The sequence below is a fragment of the Cricetulus griseus genome, chromosome 3 (genome assembly GCF_003668045.3).
Source record: "Cricetulus griseus strain 17A/GY chromosome 3, alternate assembly CriGri-PICRH-1.0, whole genome shotgun sequence".
Classification (NCBI taxonomy): Eukaryota; Metazoa; Chordata; class Mammalia; order Rodentia; family Cricetidae; genus Cricetulus; species Cricetulus griseus.
The window spans coordinates 38503564-38527531 of NC_048596.1; the positions used below are offsets into that span (position 1 = coordinate 38503564).

Below are 23968 nucleotides of genomic sequence, written 5' to 3' on the forward strand. Positions count from 1 at the left end.
GTAGAATTTAATTTGATCCTCAGCACCACACACTGAATAAGCATTTAATTGTGATTGTCTCCTAAGTATATCCAAACCCATTTGTGCTGTGATAGACACAGTCTGTCTGTTTCTATCTCAAGCAATCTCATTCAGGGGAGATAATCAGTTTTGCCAATTATAATTCACTTCCAAAGAGATTCTTTTCCAATTCATATTCTCTTTCCAATTCATGTTCTCGGAAAGGAACTCAATGACAAGCTAGAAAGGTCACAATGTAAGGAGAAAAAAGGTCATCCAAGTAAGATTTTAAAATGTAAAGCTACATAGTTGAATGCACATTCTCACAGTCCTTAGAGTGATATAACTTAACAACCCATAAATGAAATGAACTTTAAGCATTTAAATAAATCCCCCAATATAACAAATCAGTAAAAATATTAATGTAGTCTGAAACAAAAGCTTTGTAATTAGGATGTGTATGTTCCCTATGTCTAATTTTCTTTGGACAGCAATGCATTTACTTATATAGGCTTGTTTATATAAATGTGTATGTACATATGTATGTAGTAGAATGTTCAATTCCATTGGATTCTGAAAAATCAAAGAACAACTCCTTCTTGGGGAATGAAGGCTAGCTGGACCAATGCATTTTCTTCCTTCCTTCATCTCTACCTTGCTTCCTTCCTTCTTTCCTTCTTTCCTTCCTTCCTTCCTTCCTTCCTTCCTTCCTTCCTTCCTTCCTTCCTTCCTTCCTTCCTTCCTTCTTCCATCCTTCCCTTTTGTACACGTAAAGAAAGTGCACTGCTACAGAATAATGTTCTTCAGAAATGACTTTAAATTGCATGCAAATGTGTGGTTAAACAATTTCTTTTCAAGCTAAATAGGCATGACTAACTTTGAAAGTTATTCAAGTGACACACAGAAACATTATGACTTCATTTCATCATGATAAATTTACATTGCTTTCTTAAGAATGTAGGCTTTCATCATAGCACTATGCATAGCATCTCTCTGTGTGTGACTACATGTAATGACAAACATGTACACAAGACTGCCTTCAGGTTTCTATTTATTTTAAATATTGTAAGTATCTTGGAACAATTTTAAAGCTTTATAGACCCCCTGAAATAGATAATATTTAATTTTTGCCTCTGTATTAATTATGTGGGTGAATTCAAATTCTTTGATAACTGCCCATGGTTCACATGTTTATGTAGATGCTATACAGATTGGGAATTTTACATTTTTAGACTATTAAATAGTTAGAACTAAGAATTCCAAGTGAAGTTAGAAGTGCTCGGTCCCTTTGAGTCTTAATTTGGGGATGGGTGTGTGATGGTCTAGGTGAGAATGGGGATGTGTGTGTGATGGTCTAGGTGAGGTTGAGAAAGGAATCATAAATTGAACACAAGATCATAAACAAGAATGCACTATTTTGTATGCTAAGAAACATATAATTTAAAATTTTAAATATAATTATTGAAATAAGATGAGTTATTTTCATGCACTTAAAAGTTTAAAGGAGTCACTGAGGCTCTTCTTAAGTAGGACAGAAAGATGCACCATGCAGCATACTCCAATGCATTTTTCTAATAACCCAGATGGATGGCTAGTCAGAGCTCATGGGCTGTGAAGATTTGGACAAATCATTTAACTTCTTGTCCACTATATGAAATTACCCACTGCCCCTTCCAACTCTAAAATGCTTAACTCTTTCTTCTCAAATATTTAAACAGAAATAATCAAAGACATCTTTATGAGAGATTTTATTATGTTCAAAAACTTAAAATAATGATAAATAATAGATAGTAGACTCTGGCTGTCACTGAGATAGATCCAGATAGCCAGAGATGCTGGAGAATGCTCTCTCTCTCTCTCTCTCTCTCTCTCTCTCTCTCTCTCTCTCCCTCTCTCTCTCTCTCTCTCTTGTAGGAAGGGAAAGGAAATCTGCACTCCAAATCCAGCCTTGTATCTGTTTTGTGGATATATGACAAAAACAGCAAGAACAGTGGATCAACAAACAATCAAAAGCTAAGGGCTAACTATTTTCATATGAAAGGAACATATTTATGTATTTAAAGAAATGAGGACTATAACAAGAATTTTAATTAAAACAAATTAAGGTTATGGAACATTGTTTTGTTAGATAATATAAAGATCACTGGGGAAATGTCCTCTTTTTAGGTCCTCAGTAATAAAATGGATTAGTATTTCATCCCAAAGAATATACTGATGGTAATTTAATTAAATTTATCAGTGAGTAAGCTATAACTTCAAAGAGGATGTTTCTAGAACTATCAAATCTCTAGGAATCAGATCACTGTCGTGACGTTCAGTGCTGGGTTAGAAGCCACCAGCCTTCCATTACTCTCATGATCTTCAAGAGTGCTTAGACCTTACTATGCCACTGGTGGAGAGACCTCCTCCCAGGGAGGTTGGAACTTTGGACTTTAGAGGGTAGAATTTAAGAGCTGGTAGTCCAAGCAAAATATATAGGGGAGAGGAGTTCTGGGAGCAATTCACAAAGGACCAGAGCTGTTAGCAATTATAGAGGTTTTACCTTCTAGGACAATAGAGAAATACCTGCTCACACAGTCTTCCAAATGTGTTTACAGCAGCTTGGCCATGATGGTATTTAGACTCATGCCCAAAGGTACCCAGCTTCTTTCAGAGGCCACCCTGCACAGTTATTCAGATTCTGTTTGCTTCATTTATCATAACTCAGTGCCTGCCTCTCCTTTCTTGAGGGAGAAGAGGGAAGGAGAAGTGAAGATAAAATAACACATCCTTTAACTTCCTTTCTTCCCCTCTTTATGTGGTCTGAATGGAGTAATCATGGATTTCCTACTGAAGATGCATTTTAGATGATGTCCGCTGTTCTTCCTCTCCACCATCCCACAGTCAATATTTAGATAATTGTTCAAAGCTAGTTAGGATGTAAGGTCTTGCCTGAACTGCAGAGAACATGTTGTGATGCGCTCTTTTCCAAGCTTTAAACACAAGCTTTGTACTCAGGACTCTACCATGGGCCCTGGTAATTTACCTACCCGCCTTCTTCTGAATATTTATGCCCAAATGCCAGGATGTCGGATGCCCGTCCACTCCCATCACAGACCACGACTGGTACAGGAGGAGTGTCACGAAGGTACTCCAAAACAATGGAGATCACGTTGGGTCCTCCTTCCACTATGAGTGCCACCACTGGAACCCCTTGGCCGATTCCTGCATTAAAAAAGGAAAAGAAAAGGAAAAAAGGAGAAAAGAACACAAAGCCAGCAAACCAAATAAACAAAAAGAGAAAAAAAAAGCACAAACTAAAATTACTGAGCATGGGGGAGGTAATGAGATATGAAGGAATAAAATACTGAGTGACATTTGTAGAAAACTCATTAGTAGAATTTCTACCCCCAGAAAGTCCACATGACCTGCCCAAACCCCACAACTAGTATACATGAAGAAGGGAGTGGCTAACAGAGAAAGACTGGGCCATTAGTTAAAATGTTGGAAGCCATATTCTGATTGTAAGAAGCATCTTATCTAGTAGTTCAGTTTTCTTTGTAAAAAATTGGAAGTTAAAAATTTCCAGTTGGTTACCAAAGAAGTGTTTTTAAAAAACTCTTATCATTAAAAAGAAGCCAGTAGGTTTTTTTTTTTTTCATCTACTGCTGGCTGCAATATGGGTCTGTGTGTTCGAACCATAGCTGATTGGCTAAACAGCAGCTCCCAGCAACACCAGCATCATAGAAGTCACCATTTTGGTGAGATGGTTTTCTGTATAATTGCATCCTGCACTATTGAGTTAAGTGCCATGTGTGCATGATGACACTCTCTACACATCTGTTGCATTCAGTTGAATTAAGGGGATTCAGAGTTGTTTCCTAACACATTTAGGCAATTATTTCAAGTCACAAGACACTGTAATTTTCATCTAAAAATTTCTGAAATATCAGCATTGTATGTGTGATTCAATCTAACATATTAAAGAGAAGCATTGAAAACCAATGTCCATGAGAGAAACAATGAGCTCCAGATTCAATTTTTTTAAAGTGATGTTTTAAGCATCATTGAATAACTTATTTTTGTTCAATTTGGTATTGCACTGGGTTAAACTGAACAACATTAAAATGAGTTGCTTTTATGATCGGTCCAAAAGTGTTTTTACAACAGACATAATTGAAATTTTGTGCCACCTCTGTATATATGAATTTATGTAAAACAAAACAAAGATAAGTTCAAAGCTTTGATCATCTGACTTTTCTGTTTGACCTTTGGCTGTCATTTTATCTTGTGTCAGGAAACTGCTTCCCAGTGACAAGTAATAGTTTGGGATTTGGTTTTTGCTCGATTGGTAGGAGATTTTATTGGACTTGTATGACTTGTTTTCCTTCTAAAATCTGAGTGCACCAGTCTCACAGGGTCTTATCAACACTAAGTTACAGAAGATGGATTTTTTTCATAGTTTGATTTTAATCTTAAAGGAAGAATCCAAAATACTGGTTGCATATTAATAGGTATTGTTTTACATCTCCATAAAAATCTGTAGAGAAAAGAATGACTATTGGTTAAGGTGGGGGGGGGGGCTGTGAGTTCTTTGCATGCTGTAATGATAAATGGGAGAGGGATGAAGCCTGTGTGCAAGCAGTTTTTGGTAGATGGGAAGACTTTGAGGATTATTCTTGAAAATCTAAGGACAGGACAGCTCTAAGAAGAGGACAGTGAAACACCCCGTGGCTCTGGTTTCCAGGAGCCCCCTCCAACCCTGACACCACATTTCTTTTCTTTTATTTTTTTTATAGTTTCAATATATTCATTTTTTTGCTTTTTTTCTTTTCCCTTTTTTAATTATTGATTCAAGTTAGGGAACAGGCTTGTTTCACTTACATGTGACACCACATTTCTTACGAAGTCTGTTTGGATGTCTGTGAAGGAAGAGCCTTACCAGTGCTACTTGCTGTGACTATTAAGCAAGTTCTTAAAAGATATTTGGAAGAGAAAAGTTGAACTGGAGACCTTATGTAGCATACCTCTTTTGGGGAGAATTTGATGTCATAAAACACTATGTGGGGGATTTATACAATAATGTATATTGAGAAACACAGCCTCCGAGGATAGATCTAGACTCATTCTGGTCTGGCGATGCAGCCTAGTGATATACCACTTGCCTAGCAACCACAAGGCTCTGGGTTCAACCCCAAATATGGGAAGGAAAATAATTAGTGGAAATCTCTAAATTCTCACTCTTGAGCAAAGCTTCTGTCAGTGTGACTTCAAATCAAAGTAACTTACTACGTGAACTTTCCTTTAATATCCACTCAGTGTCATTATGGAGGGAGTGGTTCTAGACTGGGCATCTAGAATGTTCCAGTGTTTTAAAGCCTAGTGGAAAGCAGTGAAGAAAACTGGTAATCATTTTCCCAAAAGGATAGACAGTTATGCAGGATCAGTTTTTATGGACTAATTTGAATGTAATGAGTTTCAAGTATTTCCTGAAAACATATTTGTCAATATATCAATGTTATAATTGCTGGAAATACAGAAATATGTTCAGGATGGTAATATTTCCCACATTTGGAATAAAATTGGTTATTGAATAATTCAGTTAAATTCAGTGCTAAAATAATGGGTGGAACAGAAATATTGTCTCCCTTTTCATAAACATTTTATATATCTATATCTGCAAATTCTCACTCCTTTGATGACAAATAACAAGGTTTGCCTAGTGGTTAAAATATTTAATATTTAAAATAAAAGCATCTTGAATTTCTTATGGCAGAGACCCTTGTTATGCTTAGAAATACTATGCTTAACACAAATAGAACTTGCCAAGATCTGGCAACGTAAAGCTTTTTTTTTTTTTTTTTTTTTTTTTTTTTTTCTGGACACAAACGTGCACATTGATTTTGAATCTGAGGGAGGAAAGTATATTGAATAAAAAGTGATGTGCTAAGGTACGAGTGTTAGTTTGTTGGTAAAGCAAATTTTATAGAATACTTGCATGAATGTGGTGAACATGAGAAACTCTTGCTCTACAAAAGGAAGTGCATGTCTAGACAAAGATGTTTCTAGGCAACTTCGTGATGTCCATGGATCCCTGAAGCTCATCAATGAACATGTACAAAATGGACCTTATTTAACCACATTGAAACACTCATGCATTAGTTTATTATTTTATGATCCTCACAGAGATAAATACCCAGATGGCTTTTCAAGCTAATTTCTACATCTGAGGAAATTATATTCCATTTTATTGCTCTTTTATATTGATTGATTGGACAAACCTTCCCTGGTAAAACACTGTAGGATATATCCCTTCTTTCATTCCATCTGCTCTTTCTCTCATTCTTTAATTTCCCTACTCACACTTTATTTTCTAAACCACATTTTGGGCATAACATATTTAGGAAATTCTCTAGAAAAATTAACAAAATAGAATCTGTAAACTATTGCCACACAGGATGAACTAGATTTTTGCAAGTCAAACATTTTTATTAGTGACACGAATGAAACACTTTGGGAATTTCTTTTATCTGTAGCTGGTCTAGATTTGCTCAAATCACTGCCTCCTCCTTTATGCCTATAAGAAATTAATTTAACTTCCTTGCAAAGCTGTGTCTTTCTCAGCTGAAACTGTTGGTTGTTTGCCTGCCTATTCCTCTCCCAAGAGTTACTCAGATTTACACTGGAAAAAATGAAACTATTATTTAGGAAAACATTTATATGTATATTGCTGAGACTATCTGGATTATTCCTCTTTTGGTTTGGGGAGAAAGTTGGTTAATTCCTTAGTTAATTGCAATCATTTAAAATTTTCTTCTGTATCTGAAGGAGACTTCTATTAGATTCTAAGTTGTTTTAAGCAAGAAGATGTGACATACTTGTCACATACCTCAACCTTAGCATTTTCTCCTATCCAACAAGAATATGAGCTCAGGAAATGGGCAGGAGTTCAGCATGGTCCAGCTGACCTGGACTCTCGAACTAAATTCAGAGCCCCAGTTTTCTCTGTGCAAGATAACACATTTGACTTCTACTGCATCTTTTTCTGGCTGGTATGCCATTAAGAAATGGTTCCTTATCCCCATTCAGGAAGCTTCTAAATTGGGGTAAATAAAGATTGGGTTGAGTTGGGTACTGTGCAAGAAGGAGATGGGTGGCAGGAACAGAAAACTTAAAATTCCAAGTCATTAAAAATTATTTTTGTTATTTTGTGTGTATGGGTAAGTTTTGCCTGCCTGGATGTCTGTGTACCACATGTGTGCCTGGTGTCTGCAGAGGCCATAAGAGAGTACCAGATTCTCTGGAAATGGAGTTACAGATGTTTGTGGACTGTCATGTGGGTACTGGGAACCAAACCTGATCTAGGAAGAGTAGCCAAGTGATCTTAACTGCTTAGCCATCCTTCTAGCCCTTAAAAAAAATCTTTTCTTTCTCTCACTCTATCCCCTCCCCACCCCTCTGACATGAATCCATAGTCTATAATAAGTTCAGGTACTTATAAAAGCATTTGGTGTGCTGTATAAAAATGTCTGGGCCACTGAGAGGAATTTGTTCACACTAACATTCTATGTCAAGACTATCAGATAGGATTTAAAGTACTTAGGAGTCTATGGAGTTATTTATTTTCTATTGAAAGGTGATTTATATTTACATGGAGATGGTACATACAAGATTGATTTTGATCTAAGTCTCAATGACCACAGGCCAAGCTTATGGTATTACAGTCTGTGTCATCCAGAAAGGAGTTTCCCGCTCCTTGTATGAGATGACTTCCTAAAGACAGTGCCCAATTAAGACCAAGTCTCTCATTGGTGGGGAACCAAGCAAAACCTGTGGAAATACCATGAACATGCTTAATTTTCATCTTTGTCAGCTCTGGGAGTATGTTATTTTTAGTGTTTTAAAGTTTGGAGAAAGAATTTAGATGTTTTGAAATACTGCTTATTGTTGGAACTTACCAATGTTTTGAGTTGCACGGATTTAAATTTGCATAATTATAATTACAATTAAAAAGCTTCACCCACCCACTAACTCAACTATCCTGGGCTCTAACTCAGCAGTTGATTCTGCTGATAAAAAAATGGTCACCATTACCTGTATTTAGATTATATGAGTGGTCAGAAAAACCAAGGAACCCGTAAATTGCATTTTTCAAACAGAATCTCTCACACTTTTGAGGGACATTAACAATTACTGTAGTGATGGAACCTCTACAGTACCATAGCTTTTTTTATTTTAGATTCTCAGTACCTGTAAGTAGATATGGCCTATCTTCTATGGTACAAAGTGTGTAATGGATGTAAGAAAATTAAGCAAAATTGTAATCAGAGCCAGTGAGATGGATCAGTGGGTACATTTGACTTCAGGAATCCACATGGTGGAAGGAGAGAACTAAATCCCAAAAGTTGTTCTCTGACCTCCACATATATATTGTGGTGCCTGTGCATGCACACCACACACATACCACACACACACACCACACACACACATACACACCACACACACATACTCCCTCACACATACACACACACATACACATACACACACACACACACACACACACACACACACACACACACACACACACACACACACACACACACACACACACACACACACACACACACACACACACACACACACACATACATACACACACACATACATACACACTGTTGATTGGTTGTGTCTAACTGACAAAAATCTATTTTCTTTCTCTCTAGGCTTAAGATTTTTTTTGTAAGTTTCTCTGTCACAGGTAGGTAAATATTCAGATACAATCATGGAAATGTTATATACAAAGATGGTATATAACAGTAAAACTTTCTCCAAGATGAAATAGAAGGAATCTCAGGTACTTCAAAGAAGAATGAGCCCAGAAAATATAGAGGAATGTCATAAGAGAAACTGCATCTTGTTTTAAGGAGTGTCTTGTAGGTCCTCTATGGATGTAGAGGCTTTAGAACTGCCTTGGCTTTTGGAAGTAGTATACAGAGTTCATTCAAGATAGTACATGACCTCACTTGAAAAGGTGTAATCTGGCCAGGTATGTTTAGTGACTTGTAATTGAAATACCCAACCAATGAGTGAAAAACCCAATATGGATTAATCCCATCCATGCTCTGTTATTACAACACATTTTTCTTCAAATAATTTTACACTAAAATTGATGTATAAGTGTTTTTGGAAATATAAAATGTCACACAAACTAGTGAGCAGTCAAAATATTCATGGGTTTTTAGTAGGAAGAAACTTCTTCTGAGAAGATCAGGGTCTGTCTTTGAGTTGGGACTCTCCAGAACCCATGTGTCCAACCCACTATGACTGAATAAGGGTAAAAATGGCATGAATTTTTTCAATGTCCTTTTCTGCCATTGCTGAATCCCTGTGTTTGATTTTAACTTAAAGGAGTCTCTCCAGAGACGATTTCTCCATGTTTAAAGTCACGGTAAATCCATCAGATAAACATCTCATATGTTTTGTCTTGATATATGACATCTCAGATTTGGTCAGAGATAAGAGCTTGTCAAGATACCCAAAACAGAGGGCTTGGATTGATGGGACTGCCTTTCCAAGGCAGTGATAAAAAAAAAATGGAAAACTAACAAAGCACAGCATTTCTAATCCTTCAGATAGAGACCATAAAATCTATTAATATGGCAAATTACATTTTCTATTTGTTTTCTTGCTGCACAGACTATTTTGGGCATTATTTATGCTTCAAATATTTTCATAGGAATCCTATCCTAGCCCCTATTGGGTGTCTTTCATTTAGGTATGGCCTTCTTATTCAAAGGATAGAAGGGTGGAGATACTTGAGGAGTAGGTGAATGGGAAAACTGGTTAGCCAGCTTAAGTTCTGTGGAAGGTCCACAGGAAAAGTTCATCACCTTATTGAGGGAACCACTCTGTACACAGCACTGCAGAGGAGGCCTTGTCTGACTTCCCTTAAGATCAGTTGGACACTAGACCTGCATTAGGCCAGATCTATCATCCTGGAATTGTTGTGCCTGAAGCAAATAACTGGCAGGTAGACTGTGAAAGCATGCTTTCACAGAGAGAGAAGCCTGATGAATAGTGGCTCTGATGCATGCAGAGGCAATACGGAGGGGAGAGATCACGTGGCCCAAGTGAGACAGAGGAGGGGAAGGTGGGTATATGATTAAGTAGGATTCAAGTAGGGAATAGTTTGCCTACCCTTCCTATAGACACATTTCTTTCTCTTCATCCTATGGCAGTCTTCATCTATCTTTAAATGTTCTGAAGAGTCTTGGGGTGGTGGCATTTCTAAGCATAGAATCCTAAGAGGTAGAATATACTTGTACTTGAAAATTATTTTTGTAAGAGGAATTTGCGGTAGAATTGTGGATTTTTTTTTTGGTTTTTTTGAGACAGGGTTTCTCTGTGTAGCTTTGGGGCCTATCCTGGCACTCTCTCTGAAGACCAGGCTGGCCTCGAATTCACAGAGATCCGCCTGCCTCTGCCTCCCGAGTGCTGGAATTAAAGGCATGTGCCACCAATGCCCGGCAAATTGTGGGATTTTTTTTTTTTTTGAGGTGGTGGTGTAAGAAAAAAATATAGAGGTCAATGATGAGAGCAATGGTGTTGCTCTCATCTCTGCTGCTATCAAATGTGGGCTTCGTGTGAGGCATAAGTGATGATCAGGTGGGAAGCCCGTGTAATGGTCATGGTTTGCTCACTGAAAAAGAGGAGTCACTTACATACACCCTAAGAAGAGAAGGGAGAGGGGTATTGAACCCAGTCCTCTGTAGTAGTCTTAGAGCACCACCTGTGGTAGTCTAAGCCTAAGGGTAGGATCCCCTCCCTCTTCTGATAGCCTTAGTGGTTCCTTAGAGAGCAGGACCTATAGCTATACCCCATCATAATATGCTGTTCCCTGCATAGCAAAGGCTCCCCAGGCTCGGGTCTTGCTTTGACTTCAGTGGCATGTCTGGGAGGGCATTGCTTCACACATGTTCCATTTTTGTTTCATACTCTGGATGTCTCAAGTGACTCACTCTGGGAAGACTCTGTTTCTTAGGCTCTGGGGGGCCCTGTCTAGAGCTGGGCAGAATCTATTACCTCCTTGTTCTCAGTTCCATGATGGACAGTCTTACCCTGTATCCATGTTGAGCTTCCCATACACTTCCATTTCCTTTCACTGGATCTCAGCAAGCATGCCTGTTTCTAGTGTCTTCTTGCCCTGACTGCCATTACCAGACACCCTGTCAGAATGGCTAGACTTCATATAGCACATTTGCTCAATCTCATGGTCCTAGAAGGTGAAAAAGGCCATTTGATGGAATATTATGGAATTTGATGGAAAAAATATATTTTGCTATTTTGTACAATATGTAGCACACAGAGTAGGTCCCTGATTTGTGAGATCATCAGACTGATAAAGGAGTTATTATTTAAAAAGTACTTGGAGCAGAACTTGGCACTCACGCAGAGCCTTCTGGTTAGATAAACATAAATATAAAGACACTTACATTAAGCTTATAAAAGGTTTCTTCTTTTAATATAGAAATGAATTATGAAGATAGAAGAAATGAATGCAATTTATATATTTAAGCCAAATACATGTTCTGATTGTGAAATACCAGAAGCACATCTCTCTAAAAATGTGCCTAGTTTCTAATGCAGACCAACAATATGTTAAAGCCATATGCATTTATGTTGTGTCCAAAACCCAAGACCTCCTGGTTTGAGGTAGATGACCTTTAAAATTAAATTAAAATTTTCCTAGTTCTCAGATTATTCTTCTTAGTGTTCCAGTCAGTTTATGAAGTCTTTTGAATGGGTTAAAAAATAGATGTAAATACTAAATAATAAAAACAATAAACCAAATGCAAGTATTTTATATGCTTTCAAATTCACTTAGCTTTTGACTTAATGGGAAAAGTTATTCCCTTATGGCCAGATGGCCCTGATTGAAATATTCTGCTATTAATGTCAGTATACTCCTATGCCACGCAAGTGGCATGGCTGTGAATAATTTCAATAGAAAGGGACATCTAGTCCCATGGGCTATAAAGTGGATATTACTTTCAAGAAAGAAAAAGCCAGCATTATTTTCTTTGGGTCATTGTTTGAAGACTGAATGTTTTAATGTAATTGATCTGAGCTGACAAGAAAACTCATCCAAACAAAGCTATAGTCTTCATCTCTGTGCTGTTCAAAACCCACATCAAAAGGCTGACCTTGCCTTCTCAGATGTGGGGTAACTGGAGAAGTTCTGACTCATTTTACTTTAAAATATTTTTGCCAACACTTTTCTACAAATATCCCAGGATCCAAAAACACAGTCCACGCAAGCGCCTGCACTTTGTGGAAAAATGAATAAAGAACAGAACAGTTAAGGCGACTGTGTGTTGTGAACCCAGGGAAGGATCTGGCCTGTGATGCAGGGAAGAGCTGATGGAGAGGGGGACCATGTTATTGCCAATGTGTGTTAACTGGCCATCCTCAAATTACATGTATGTTTTTGCTTTGCATCTGTTAAGGGAGAATGCAATTACTTCCAAGAGTTTTTCCTTCAAGGAAAGCTTCCCTCTACCCACCCCTTTCTTTGAGAACTTTATCTTTCTGTTTTCAGGTTCAAAGACAGGTCTTCCTTAAACCTCTTCTTCTTTACCACTAGGCAGAATTAGACATTTTGCTGTATTCTTTTATAACTTAAAAAAGAAGTCTTCTTGATGACTATGCCCTATACATTTGACAATCAGCTACAGCAATCTAAAGTGGAAGGCTCTCATGGCCCCCTGCGTCTCTTGAAATTTTTTTCCTTGGTTATATATTCCAGCATCTCATTCCCCTACCTGGCAGATTTATCTTAGTAATTCAAGCATATCACATAGTGTTCTTCATGTAGTAGCTGACCGCTAATATTTGGAACACAGAGAAACAGGAAGGCAGAGTGCTTTTTCCCCTCGTCTGCCCTCACTTATGTCCTCACGATTGTCATGTCAGTGTATTTCCTTCCCTAGAAAATTTTAAATATTTTACAACATGAGTAATTTATTCTCGGGTAACTGATACATGATTTCCCATGCCTCCAAATCCGAAAGGCAAATGCCCATATCTATGTTCACAGGTTTTTCTGTGTGATATTGAAGCCCACTTTGGTAAGCTCCAGGCCTTCCTATGAGTTATGTAACAGCTAACCATTATGCCTAACTACGCTCTTTCTTTGAAAATCTGGTGGGCTTTCACGGCTTATTAGGAAAATGCTGAAATCCTTCCGCGTGATACATAAGGCCCCTCTTCTGCCAGACTCAGCTCACAGCTGCATCTTCGTCTTTCTCAGGGTTTTTCAAACTGTGTTCTCACACAGCATCCTCAGGGTCCTCCATGTACGATTCTTTTTAAGCTTCTCTTTTAGTCACCCTAGACTTCAGAGAGGAATATCTCTTCCCACAACTGTCTTCAGGAAGAGGTATTTTAACAAAGCAGTTCCATGGACTTTTATCTACCCCTGGTAAATTTAAAGAGAATATTTGAGTTTGGTCAGCCAAGCCCAATACCTTTTCCTCCCTCTCCTGCATGGAGCAGGGGTAGGATGCGGTGGGGTGGGATCTCCCAGGTCCTCCAGAGGCTCTGCCTAGAAGGTGGGTATGAGGTGAAGGGGTGCAGCATGGTGTAGAGTTCTGCTCAACTGTGGGACTCATCCAGCCTATTTCGACAATGGCCCTAAAGCCATGTTCTTCTGCTTTTCCCTATAAGCAACACAAGTGGTATTTTGGGTTCTATAACCTAATTACTTTTGTTTTTTTAAATACTATTTGAAACTTGGATAAAGAAGATGGGCACTGTTTATTTTGCTCCCTGTGTCCCCCTCCTCAGACTTGAATTCAATTGTGAAAGTCTGGCTCAAATGTTATCAGTTCTTAAGCCTAACCTGCCCCCCTCTCAGGCAGTATTAATTTATGGTGTCTTTGTGGTCCCATTGTTCATTTTAAAAATGTCTTTGGGCAATTACTCTGCTTTGTCTTAATAGAAGTTTCCCCGCCCCCTCTACATTGTAAGCTCCTTGACAGTGATTTCCCCACTCAACATATTGGCTCCCAAATGCATCATGCTCAGAAGGTAGTTTGAACAAATGCTTGCAACATAATAAAACAAAAACAAAATGCACAACACCTTGAGACAGTGCAGATGAAGGGACAGGAACAATTAAGGGTTGCAAAGAGACTATCACACCTCAACACTACTGAGGCATCCTCCTGAAAGCACAGGTAGCAGCTATTTAAGTAGCTCTGTGGCATCCAATTCTCAGATCTTTACTATAGGGCTTCAGCAGTGGTCAGAGACCCCTGGGTCGGTCTCTGACTGTAGCTGTCCATCAGATGTCACATGTTTAGAAATGGAATACTGTCTGTACTTTGAAGTGGAGGCTGTGCTGTTTCCCAGGACTGGACCCAGCTACAGGGACAAAGCATCTCAGCCACTGGGGAGAAAGATGTAATCAAAGGTTTACATTCTTCCCCTTGCTAGAAAGATGCTTGTGACACTATAATCTCCTTTGGTTGAAATGAATAGAGGCACATGTGACTGAAACTGAAGCCAAAATTTCTTCCCACTGAGTTGATGGATAGGTTTTAGCAGCGGGCTAGGATGACCTTCACCAACAAGGTGTCAAAACAACAAAAATAGCAGACTGTCATTGTTAGACACAAGACAAAGACATTGGTGGTTATCTTGGATCCATTATTACTTGGATCATTTGGGATCCCCAATTGTGGGTCTAATTTTGGACCCAAAGCACAAAACTAGATAATTATTTTATCTGATTATCTGTTTATCTATAAGTTATATCCAGTCTGCTCATTCTTTGATGAACCGTCATGAGAAACTATGAGACTTTACAGGAAACTGTTTTCTGGTTTCATGCTTCTATGTCCATGGATTCCATTCCCATCACTGTAGCATCCCCATCCCTGATCATCCTGTTTGTTTGCTCGCTTAGGATAAATTCTTACTGGGTTATAACACGAATAATAAAAACCCAAGACAGATATTGGGGTTCATGCTGAAGATCAGTGAAGCAAAGCAGCTAAGCTACCCCAGAGAGCTCTTACTTCTATCAGGGCTGGGATAACCCTATCCTCAACATGGCTGGAGACTAATTCCTAAGACTAAATGCCTGCTTTGAGACCCTACTCCTGTCTTATATACCTCTCTAGTGCTGGGATTAAAGGCATGAGCTCTGTTTCTTTTTTAGACTGATTTACTCTCAGGTAGCCCTGAGTAGCCTTAAAATCACAGAGATCTATCTGCCTCTGTCTCCCAAGTCCTTAGATTAAAGGTGTGTGCCACCATTGCTTAGCCTGTTATAGCTGTGGCTAGCTTTGTATTCTGATCTCCAGGCAAGCTTTATTAGATCATAAACAATATATCACCATACTAGGTAGTTGAGAGTGGCCTCGAATTCATGATTCTCTTGCCTCAGGCTCTTGGGCACTGGAATTACTGGGGTGCACCATCATGCCTGGCTCTATGGTTTACTTCTTGACTGGTGAGGGCTAGTTTGTGAGAGTCCTTTGAGGAGAGTTTTCAGCCTTTTCCCTCTTTTCCCTCAGGGGATGAATGCTAGTCACCTACCTAGGTAAAGGTGAGTGTTGGAGAACCTGTTTCTTGACTGGTGGGATGTGTGGGAACTGACACCCCACACTCCTCACTAACTCCAATAGTATCATCATCAACAAAAATGACATTTTTCCTCTCCATCTGCCTGGCTGTGGTGTCTGACTGCCAATATGGTCCTTGTCAAGAGCTGGCTGTAGTATGGTGGACCTGCAGCTCTAACACTGTGAGCTACAAATGCTACCATTCCAGCTCCAGAGTCCACTTAGCCACAGCATTGAGACAACTTGAGTTTCTGGTTCCACTTTGGAATGTAAATCTACTTTTAAGTGAAAAAAAAATACAATTTTCCTTGCATGATACTTGTTTTCTTCATAGTATCATAGCTCTCTAACAAGCAAGTTGTGGTAATATATTTTTTAAAGAAGTTAATTACAAATGAGTCAAAACAAGGCTGCTTGTAAACTTTGGGGTTGAGGTGAAGTGTTGTTGTGCACTAATGAAATCATTCGATTTATCATTAAATTAGAGCACATTTACAAGTATGTGTATGTGTCCTTATTGATAATTACTTCAGTGTTCCAGCTATAAGCCCGAACTGCTTAATTCTGGACACATCTTCATGTACAGTTGCTCTACCACATGTACAATCTCAAGGTCATTTCTGGCAGTTCTTAAAAGTAAACAGCAATCTGTGGTGCTTAAAAGGGGCCCTGGGTTTGTTTGAGGTTTAGGGCCCCGTTTCATGGGTTCAGTTTTCTGCCCCTTTCTACACACAGCTGTTCATTGTCAGAGCTATTGCCTTATCTGCATACGGAGACATGCCGCTCCAGAGAAGGACTGGACCATGAAGCAAAGGAACAATGCAGAGGTACCCGTGCCCATCCCTTTGCAGGAAGATATCAGTTCAAAACTTTTCCCATGGGCTAGCAAAACCTTAATGGTGCAGGAGATAAATCCCTGCTGCCTCTCTTCTGGAGATGAACACCACATCATATCCTCATTAAAACTCTTCTAGTAGGAGGATGAGAAACAGGGAGATAGTTATGGCCCAGAGGTATGCAGTAGGTTCTCAGAGCTCTCTCAATCATGGGAGTATTTAATCCTCTTATTCTGTGTGTCTGTGGGAAATGGCCTTTTGTAGCTGTTGGCACCAAAAACCTGTGTGACCGCAATAATAACTCTTGACCTTATTATCTAAAAGAGGGCTGTCTTAAGATTATTAAGTAAGGACATGGTCCTTTAAGGGCTGCTTTAAAACCTGCAATCCTCATGTACAGAAGCCGTTTGTCCAGTTGAAAATGATCAGAAGAAAGGGTGTGTGGAAATGTCATGCCAGCGTCTGTGCTATGATGGAGGCTCTTCTTTTAGACCCATCAGGATCACCTGTGGGCCCACTGCTCCAAAGCACAGCATGGCCCCTCCCTGGGAGTTTCCAGTCAGCGAGAATTTGTGTTTCAGGGCAGTTTCCAGGTGATGCTGCAGCTGTTGTTCTGGGGACCACACTTTGAGAATCGGTGACTTAGCCTAAGATGCAGGGGGAGGTAACAAAACAAACAACTGACATCTAAAATGTGCCCCACTGAAGCAAATAAAGGAAAAGTTTATGGGGTGACACTGAAGGCCTCCACAATGTTCCTAGGAGTCTACTTTAAAGCATAAGCCTTCAACAAACTTCTTTCTTACAGGGTCAGATAAGAGAGTATTTTTCAGCTTTGCAGCCCAGATGGACTCCTCTAAAGGACTCCACTTTGCAATTGTAACACAGAACCATCCAGAAATACTTTATTTAGAACAGCATGTCTGTTGTAGTAAATCTCTATTTACAAAAATAGATGGTATGCTGGATTTGGCTCCTGGCTATATAGTCTGCCTGCCCTTGGGCCTAGATAATGTGCTAAAAAAATTCATAGAAGGAAAAATCAGTTAGTTCATTTGTCCTGAGTGTGCAATGGGAAATGATTAAGTTGGACATGTATGTGTAAGCCCAGCATTGACACACCTTCCGTTGTATCAGTGGCATATTGCTTTCATTGGCAGATGAACTCTCTAGCAATTCAGCCCCTACCTGGCTACTTGGGACTGTACAGAGTCCTTCCCTGCTCCATCCCAATAGGAGTTTCACTGTGCTAGTGAAATTTCTCATGTTTACCTGCATTTTCTTTCTGGTGGTTGGTTTATAAGTAAAGAATTATTTAGGGGAATTTACGAGTTCTGAATTAGATTTCATTTTCCATTTGTTTTTCCCTCTCCTCATTTCACAAAGAGCCATTCGGGTGCATTTCTACCTATTTCATGGCAGGTTTGTGTTGTTTGCTAAAAGCTGCTAAAAGCAAAATGACTCGAAGATAAGCTTTCTGGATGGCTTTTGTGAAAAACCAAACACATGCCCTGAAGGGCATAAGAGAAAGGCGAGTGTCTTTGATGGGGACAGGTGTGACCAGGTGGAATGTAAGGAAGCATATATTACTGGAACCAGGGTAAGAGAGTCAACTCCCCGACCCAGTAGCTGGTTCGGGTCTCAGGACTTCTTACTTGGCTATGACACATGAGCCTAGTGGCCATCCTGCTGATGGACATGTGTTCTTTGCTTGGCTTCAGACAGTCCTCCACCCTGGATTGTTCTCACCTCAACCCCCACCCAAGCCCCATCTCTTGTGCTAATTCTTTTATCTATCTGATATTTGATATTAGGGTTGTCCTAAGACATGCTTTTGATGCTCTTCTCTCTCTCTCTCTCTCTCTCTCTCTCTCTCTCTCTCTCTCTCTCTCTCTCTCTCTCCCTCTCACCTCTCTCCTCTACAGCCTCTTCATGTGTTTCCCACCCCCTCCATTTAAAATTATGGGATTCTCCACAGGTCTTACTTGGCACAGGAGTGCCAGAGTTGCCCACTCTGGAGAGATTGAAAAGATTTGGACAACTTCTGGATCATGGGTAACCTTGAATGAGGGGAATTGAGAGCCTCCCCTCACCCCCAATTTTCTAAGTTGTCTGTAAGCAGGAGAGAGTGAAAGTCAGGGAGGATGTGGGAGTCTTCAAGCTGTGATTCCCCCAAGTGCATGTATTAAAGGCTCAGTCCCAGAAATGTTGCTAACTGGGACATGTTTTCAAAATTAAGTCAATTTGAAGTTGATTTCCTCAGTTTTTTTTCCTTCTGAAATGGTGTCTTGCTCTATAGTTCAATCTGTCGTCTTGGCCTTCCAAGAAAGACCTGAAAGTACAGGGGTGCACCACTGTGTCTAGCTCCTTACAGTGATAAAAAACTAAATATTAGCACAGGGCTGAGGTGGTAGAGACTAATGTTGATGGCAAGTTTGAACTTAAAAAATATTTGGAGGGGGATGTTGGAATTATTTGAATTAAGGAAAATGTTATTATGTGGCATTTCCTGTGAGTCTGAGTTTATGAACACTAATTCATACTGCTACAGTTCTTAGGAATTGACTAACGAGAACATATAGATCAACAGGGCAAAACAAATGCGGTTGTGTTTCAACAGGCCAGGCTCTGAGGCTGGAAAAGAAGAGTGCAGGGAACTGCTGCCTACATTTTCAATGCAGGCATGCCCTGCTCATTTGCCGCTTGCTTCACAGCCTCTCCCAGGATTTTATAACAAACCCTAATGTGCAGCACAGACGGTGCACACTTCCTGTGTTCTCCCTCTGGGTGGAAGAAATTCTGCTAATGAGGCAGGGCTCAGCTCGGATTTGTTTGATGACCAGGAAAGCTGACTCTTCACTCCTCACCCTCCCTGTTTTGGCACAGGCCCACCTATTCTTTTTCTCCACTCTGCTTCTTTGTAGCAGGAACTGCCCACGGATCCCCATGTGGACCCAGAGACGCCAAGGCTTGTTAGGGTTGTGCATTCCCCTGTCTGTGCTTTAGTAGGACTTGAGTGTGTGCCTGCTGGGCTGTGGCATGTAGACCTTTGCTGAGTTTGGAAATCTGGCCTCCAGTGTGGAACAGGGACAGCCTGTTCAGTGAGGGGAAGAGTGCTGTTTTATTTCAGCCATGGGTGCCAAAAGAGAGGCAGGGGTGGAGCAAAATCTGCTGCTTGCCTCCTTAGCTATTATTATTAAGGCATGAAATCTCTTATTTTCCTCACTTTTTTTTAGGGGTTAATGAGCTGAGAGTTTAAGGTCAAATTTTTTTTTTTATTGTTAAAACAATGATGGCTTCAGTAGTGACTCCCAGGACCCTTATTTTATTCTTCAGAACTGTATGAATTACATTTTGCTTTTCATATCCATTCATTTCAAGAGCTTGAAATGTTCCAAACAACATTTTGCAGGGATTAAACAAATTATTAACAATCCTCAAAGGGGACTTTGGAGGGCTTGTGCTGAGTTCTTCAACTCTATCCATCTTCAGCAAATGAGAGTTTCAATCCACGTTCCTTTGAGACCCCTGTGGAATGAGATACCATCTCTTCTCTAAATATACCCATGAGTTGATGATTGTGGCAGAAAAGCACCCAGTCAGCACAAGTTTTCCCATCTATTTTCTATTTGCCTAACTTTCTAAAGTTTGCTTTGCATTGCTAGCAAATGAGTTGATCCTAATCTAAACTGAAAAGAAGACATAGGTGACTATTACTTTGGATCAGTGGGAAGAAATCAATAGATATTTCTTTTTCTGTATAAATAGAAATACTGAAGCCATAATGGCATCAGCTAATGCAAAAAGTCTTCTAAATGCATTAGTTGGAAATGGTTTAACAATAATTTCCATGGAATAAAAACACAGTCAACTGTCCCAGACTGAATGTTCTTCTCTACCAGTCATGGTGCTGGTGGTGATCTTTGCTTATATAACTTCCTGTTCAGTTCTCTTCATTGGGTCTCTCCATCATGTTAACCTCACTTGTCTTTTCCTTTCTGGACTACATTGTTTAAGCCCTCTAATAGCTCTACGTGTCATGCTTGAAACCAAAGCTGAAAGCAAGGCTAGGAAGACTCAGGATTGCCCTTTACAACAGCGATCTCCTGGGCATGTGCCAGGGACTGCACTCAGTTCTCAGGATGCTAAAAATGTTCAAGATACAGGCTCTGCTTTGTACAGTCTCAGAGATTGCAGGTGACAGGAAGCCCAGCAGGGCAATGGGCACATAATCACTAATGAGTAAGAAGTGCTACCACAGAGTTCTAGAGAGCAAAGTGGCCATGTGGAAGATGTGAGGAGTGTGGGCCTATGAGGTACATCAAGGAAGGGAAGTACTTGGATGGAAGGTAGATTCTTAGGCTGAGAGATTAAAAGAATGTTGCCATTAGTACTAGGAGAGGATTGAATCCCAGCAGGTATCAAAAAGAGACAAAACATACTCAATGGGCTATATTATTCCAAGGAAACTGTAAGCATCTTGGAATGAGTGGATTAGAATGTCCATGTGGCATTAAGGTAAAAGAAGCTAGGACAGAAGCAGGAACAATATGGAGGGTCCTTCACTTAACAATGAAACAAGAAAAGGATCAGGTCCCACCAGGAATGTCCTGTTATCATGAAAAGAATATAACTGGCTGGCAGAAGTAAATTTGATTGATTCCGAGAGCAAAAGTATCAATTATTTCCAACCTAAATCTTTCTAATATGCAAAGATTTCTCACCATTCTTCACTCCATGGAGAAGTGCCCAGGGCATCCCATTTGAATGCTGGGCAGATTACCTGGTCAAACTGTGTAAAAGAACTGTCCCATCTCGGAACAAGTAATTCTGAAGTGAAAAAGTTTCTTTTCTCCAAAAGAGAAGGATCCTAGTTTGATTGGAAAAGGGTCAGATGGACAAGACAGGCAAACACTAAGGAATCATTTTTCCTTAAAATTTCTTCTATTCTCCAAAGTTGTTTTGACTTCATTGTTTTGATTTTCAAAGTGACCATTAATTAATAAGGATGGCTAATATTTTACATAACCAGCTTGTGCCAAGTCATTTCACCAAATGAAGAGAAGTCAGGGCTGAGATCGTTGTATTAGAACCACCCAACCAGTTATCCTTTAGATAGAAGGCCCTCTAAAAGGCAGAGGAAAATCTGAATAACCCAGGCTGTTGAGATCATTTGAAAAATGGCATAGTCATCACAGTCCCCAGTAATTGCTTATGACTTTGGTACTCATAACTATAGCAAGTCTTGAACTTCTGTTGAGACAGAAAAAAGTCTGTATGATTGGTCTGAACAGACCAAAGCATCTACAGAAGGCAATAGGATGTTCTTGATATACATGTGACTGCTCGGAGGAAGCTCAGTTTCCTTTACCAATTAGAGTTTGAACTTGGGATTGGTTGATAATATGTGAGAGTCTAACTCACTCTTTCTCACTTCATGACTTCCCTGGGTAAGGTTCTATGACATGTAGAGTTGTTACCCCTGTTTTGGGAAAGTTATGGGCTCAGTGATGGGAAATTTCATGTTATGGTTATCCTAATGCATTTGATGATAGTGCAATGATCAAAAAAAGATGCCAGTGATGACAATTGAACGTCCCTTTGCCTTCCCAGCCTCCTTCATATATTCTCAGGCATAGGATGACAAAGGGAAGTCCACGAGTCACATGAAGAAGGACTGTAGTAGCCATGGTACACGGTCAGGAGCTCCTCCGCTTGCCTCCGTCTGCCCCCTCTTAGCCACCCTCTCCATTTCTGCTCATGTTGTTTCTCCAGCATCTTAGCCTCTAACCAGCATTCTTTCCCCACCTGAATCCTGATTGATGGCTCATTTAAAGCAATGATTAATCAAGTCTGGAACAGAATGAGTGCTCAACTAGGTGCCGAATTAAACAATGCTTCAAGCTTTCAAAGGTAGTCAAATTTTAGGGAACTTCTTAACTGAGTTAACGCCTTGCATGTGGATGGAAAGGGTATGAGGGTTTGGGAATCTTAAACCAGGTGCCCAAGTAGTTGGATATAAGGTTAAAGGTATAACCTGTCTGAGATATCCCTTTATAACTATAAAAAGTCATGTAATTTCTACCTTGAATGGATTTTTCAAGTATTAAAAGAGACAGTATATATGGTTTGTATACATGATGGCTTCTATAGCATCTAGAACTTGAGTAAACTTTCCTTTTAGTCATATCTTAGAATACTGCTAAGTTGTCCTAGGTGGCAGATTCAGGGTGACAAGTCAAAAGGAATCATTAAGCTGTGTGGGGATGGATGTCTTAGAAGGGATGAGTAGTAGTCAGGAGAGTGATGTGGTTAGGAGTATTTAAAGGAGATGATAGCTTCTATGGTTAATTTTCTTGGTTGGGGTTTAAGAGGAAATTCAAGGTTCTTGTTAATCATACTTACCAATTGGGTCTAATTGGCAACTACCCCAAAATGAATAAAACAAGCGGGAGTCAAGAGAGAAAAACGGCAGGCATCCTGTCAAAAAACAAAAGCTTTGAAATTTCTATAACCCAATGGTCGGATACACATTCTATTAAAGCAGATGGACCACCCAATTTGTGTAAGTCTGTGTGTGAAACCCACGCTTCACCTACAGAGCTGTGCAAAGTATCACATAGACTTCTCACAACCAAACACAAGCAGATTCATAAATTCAACATGCTTTCCGCTGGAGGAAGCATATTTTGTCATTTCCTAGTCTAAGATGGTTATAGGAGGTGATTAAGACACATTCATAGGACGTGTTTGTTCCAGTGCTCAGGGTAAAATGATAATTATGACTCTTTCAGTTCTGTGTCTTCTGGTGCCTGTCTTATTTCTTCCTTTTAGAAACATTTCTGTGATTTTTCTTTTTTAGAGAAAACCTTCCATTGTCAAACAATTAGCTACATATGAATTTCATTTGCTGGTCACAGGCTAATCGACTTGATTTGCTACTAAATCTGAACAATGTTATTTACTGAGGCTTCTCATTCTGCTCTTTCTCATTGGCTAGCCAGGGGAGTGTCTGTGTCCCCAATGCCCCCTCTCTGTGTCTTTAAGAGGTATCACAGTCATTTCAGTATGTCAAATTTCATACCAAGCTGGCATTTCTGCCTCCCACCTTGGAGAGACATTCGTTGGTAAGATCCTGTTTGGGGAGTTGCTCACTGGTTAAGTTAGCCAGTGTTTGACTAGGTAGCTCAAACGGCATCTGCTATCAAACGTGGGCCTAAAGCAGCCAGTCTGCATGCTCTAACTCTAGAACAGCAGAGAGAGGAATTCCAGGACTTCTTAGGACTGAGCTAGACTTCCAGAGAAGCCCCAGTTTGTGGAAGTTGCTGGGATCATGGGCTGGGCAGGGCTGGCTGGCTGGTGAGAGGCACTGTGTCTGTGTGCATGGGTCATCACTGAGCTGTTCCTCAGGTCCACCACCTGACACATCTGTGTTGTTAGAACAGTGAGCACATTGAGAAAAGCACAAAGAAGTATCCTTTCAAGCCCAGGACGGGGGTTGCTTCCTTCAGTGCTCATGAAATA

The 23968-nt window shown here is 39.8% G+C and overlaps 1 protein-coding gene and 1 non-coding gene across 23 annotated transcripts in view; both read right to left on the reverse strand.

The window, feature by feature from the left end:
- Nucleotides 1-23968, reverse strand: part of LOC100770216 (transient receptor potential cation channel subfamily M member 3) — an 809714-nt gene that overhangs the window by 195123 nt on the left and 590623 nt on the right. For 16 of the 22 annotated variants that reach the window (XM_035441925.1, XM_027406525.2, XM_035441916.1 and 13 more), the window contains exon 7: nt 3030-3204. In XM_035441925.1, coding sequence (XP_035297816.1) covers nt 3030-3204 — 175 coding nt within the window. Of the gene's footprint in view, nt 1-3029; nt 3205-22849; nt 22925-23968 lie in introns of all 22 variants that reach the window. The other 6 variants (XM_035441905.1, XM_035441915.1, XM_027406524.2 and 3 more) reach the window with 1 other exon arrangement.
- Nucleotides 22028-22107, reverse strand: Mir204 (microRNA mir-204). Its single transcript, NR_105170.1, has one exon. It is a non-coding gene; the product is annotated as a microRNA mir-204 (primary transcript).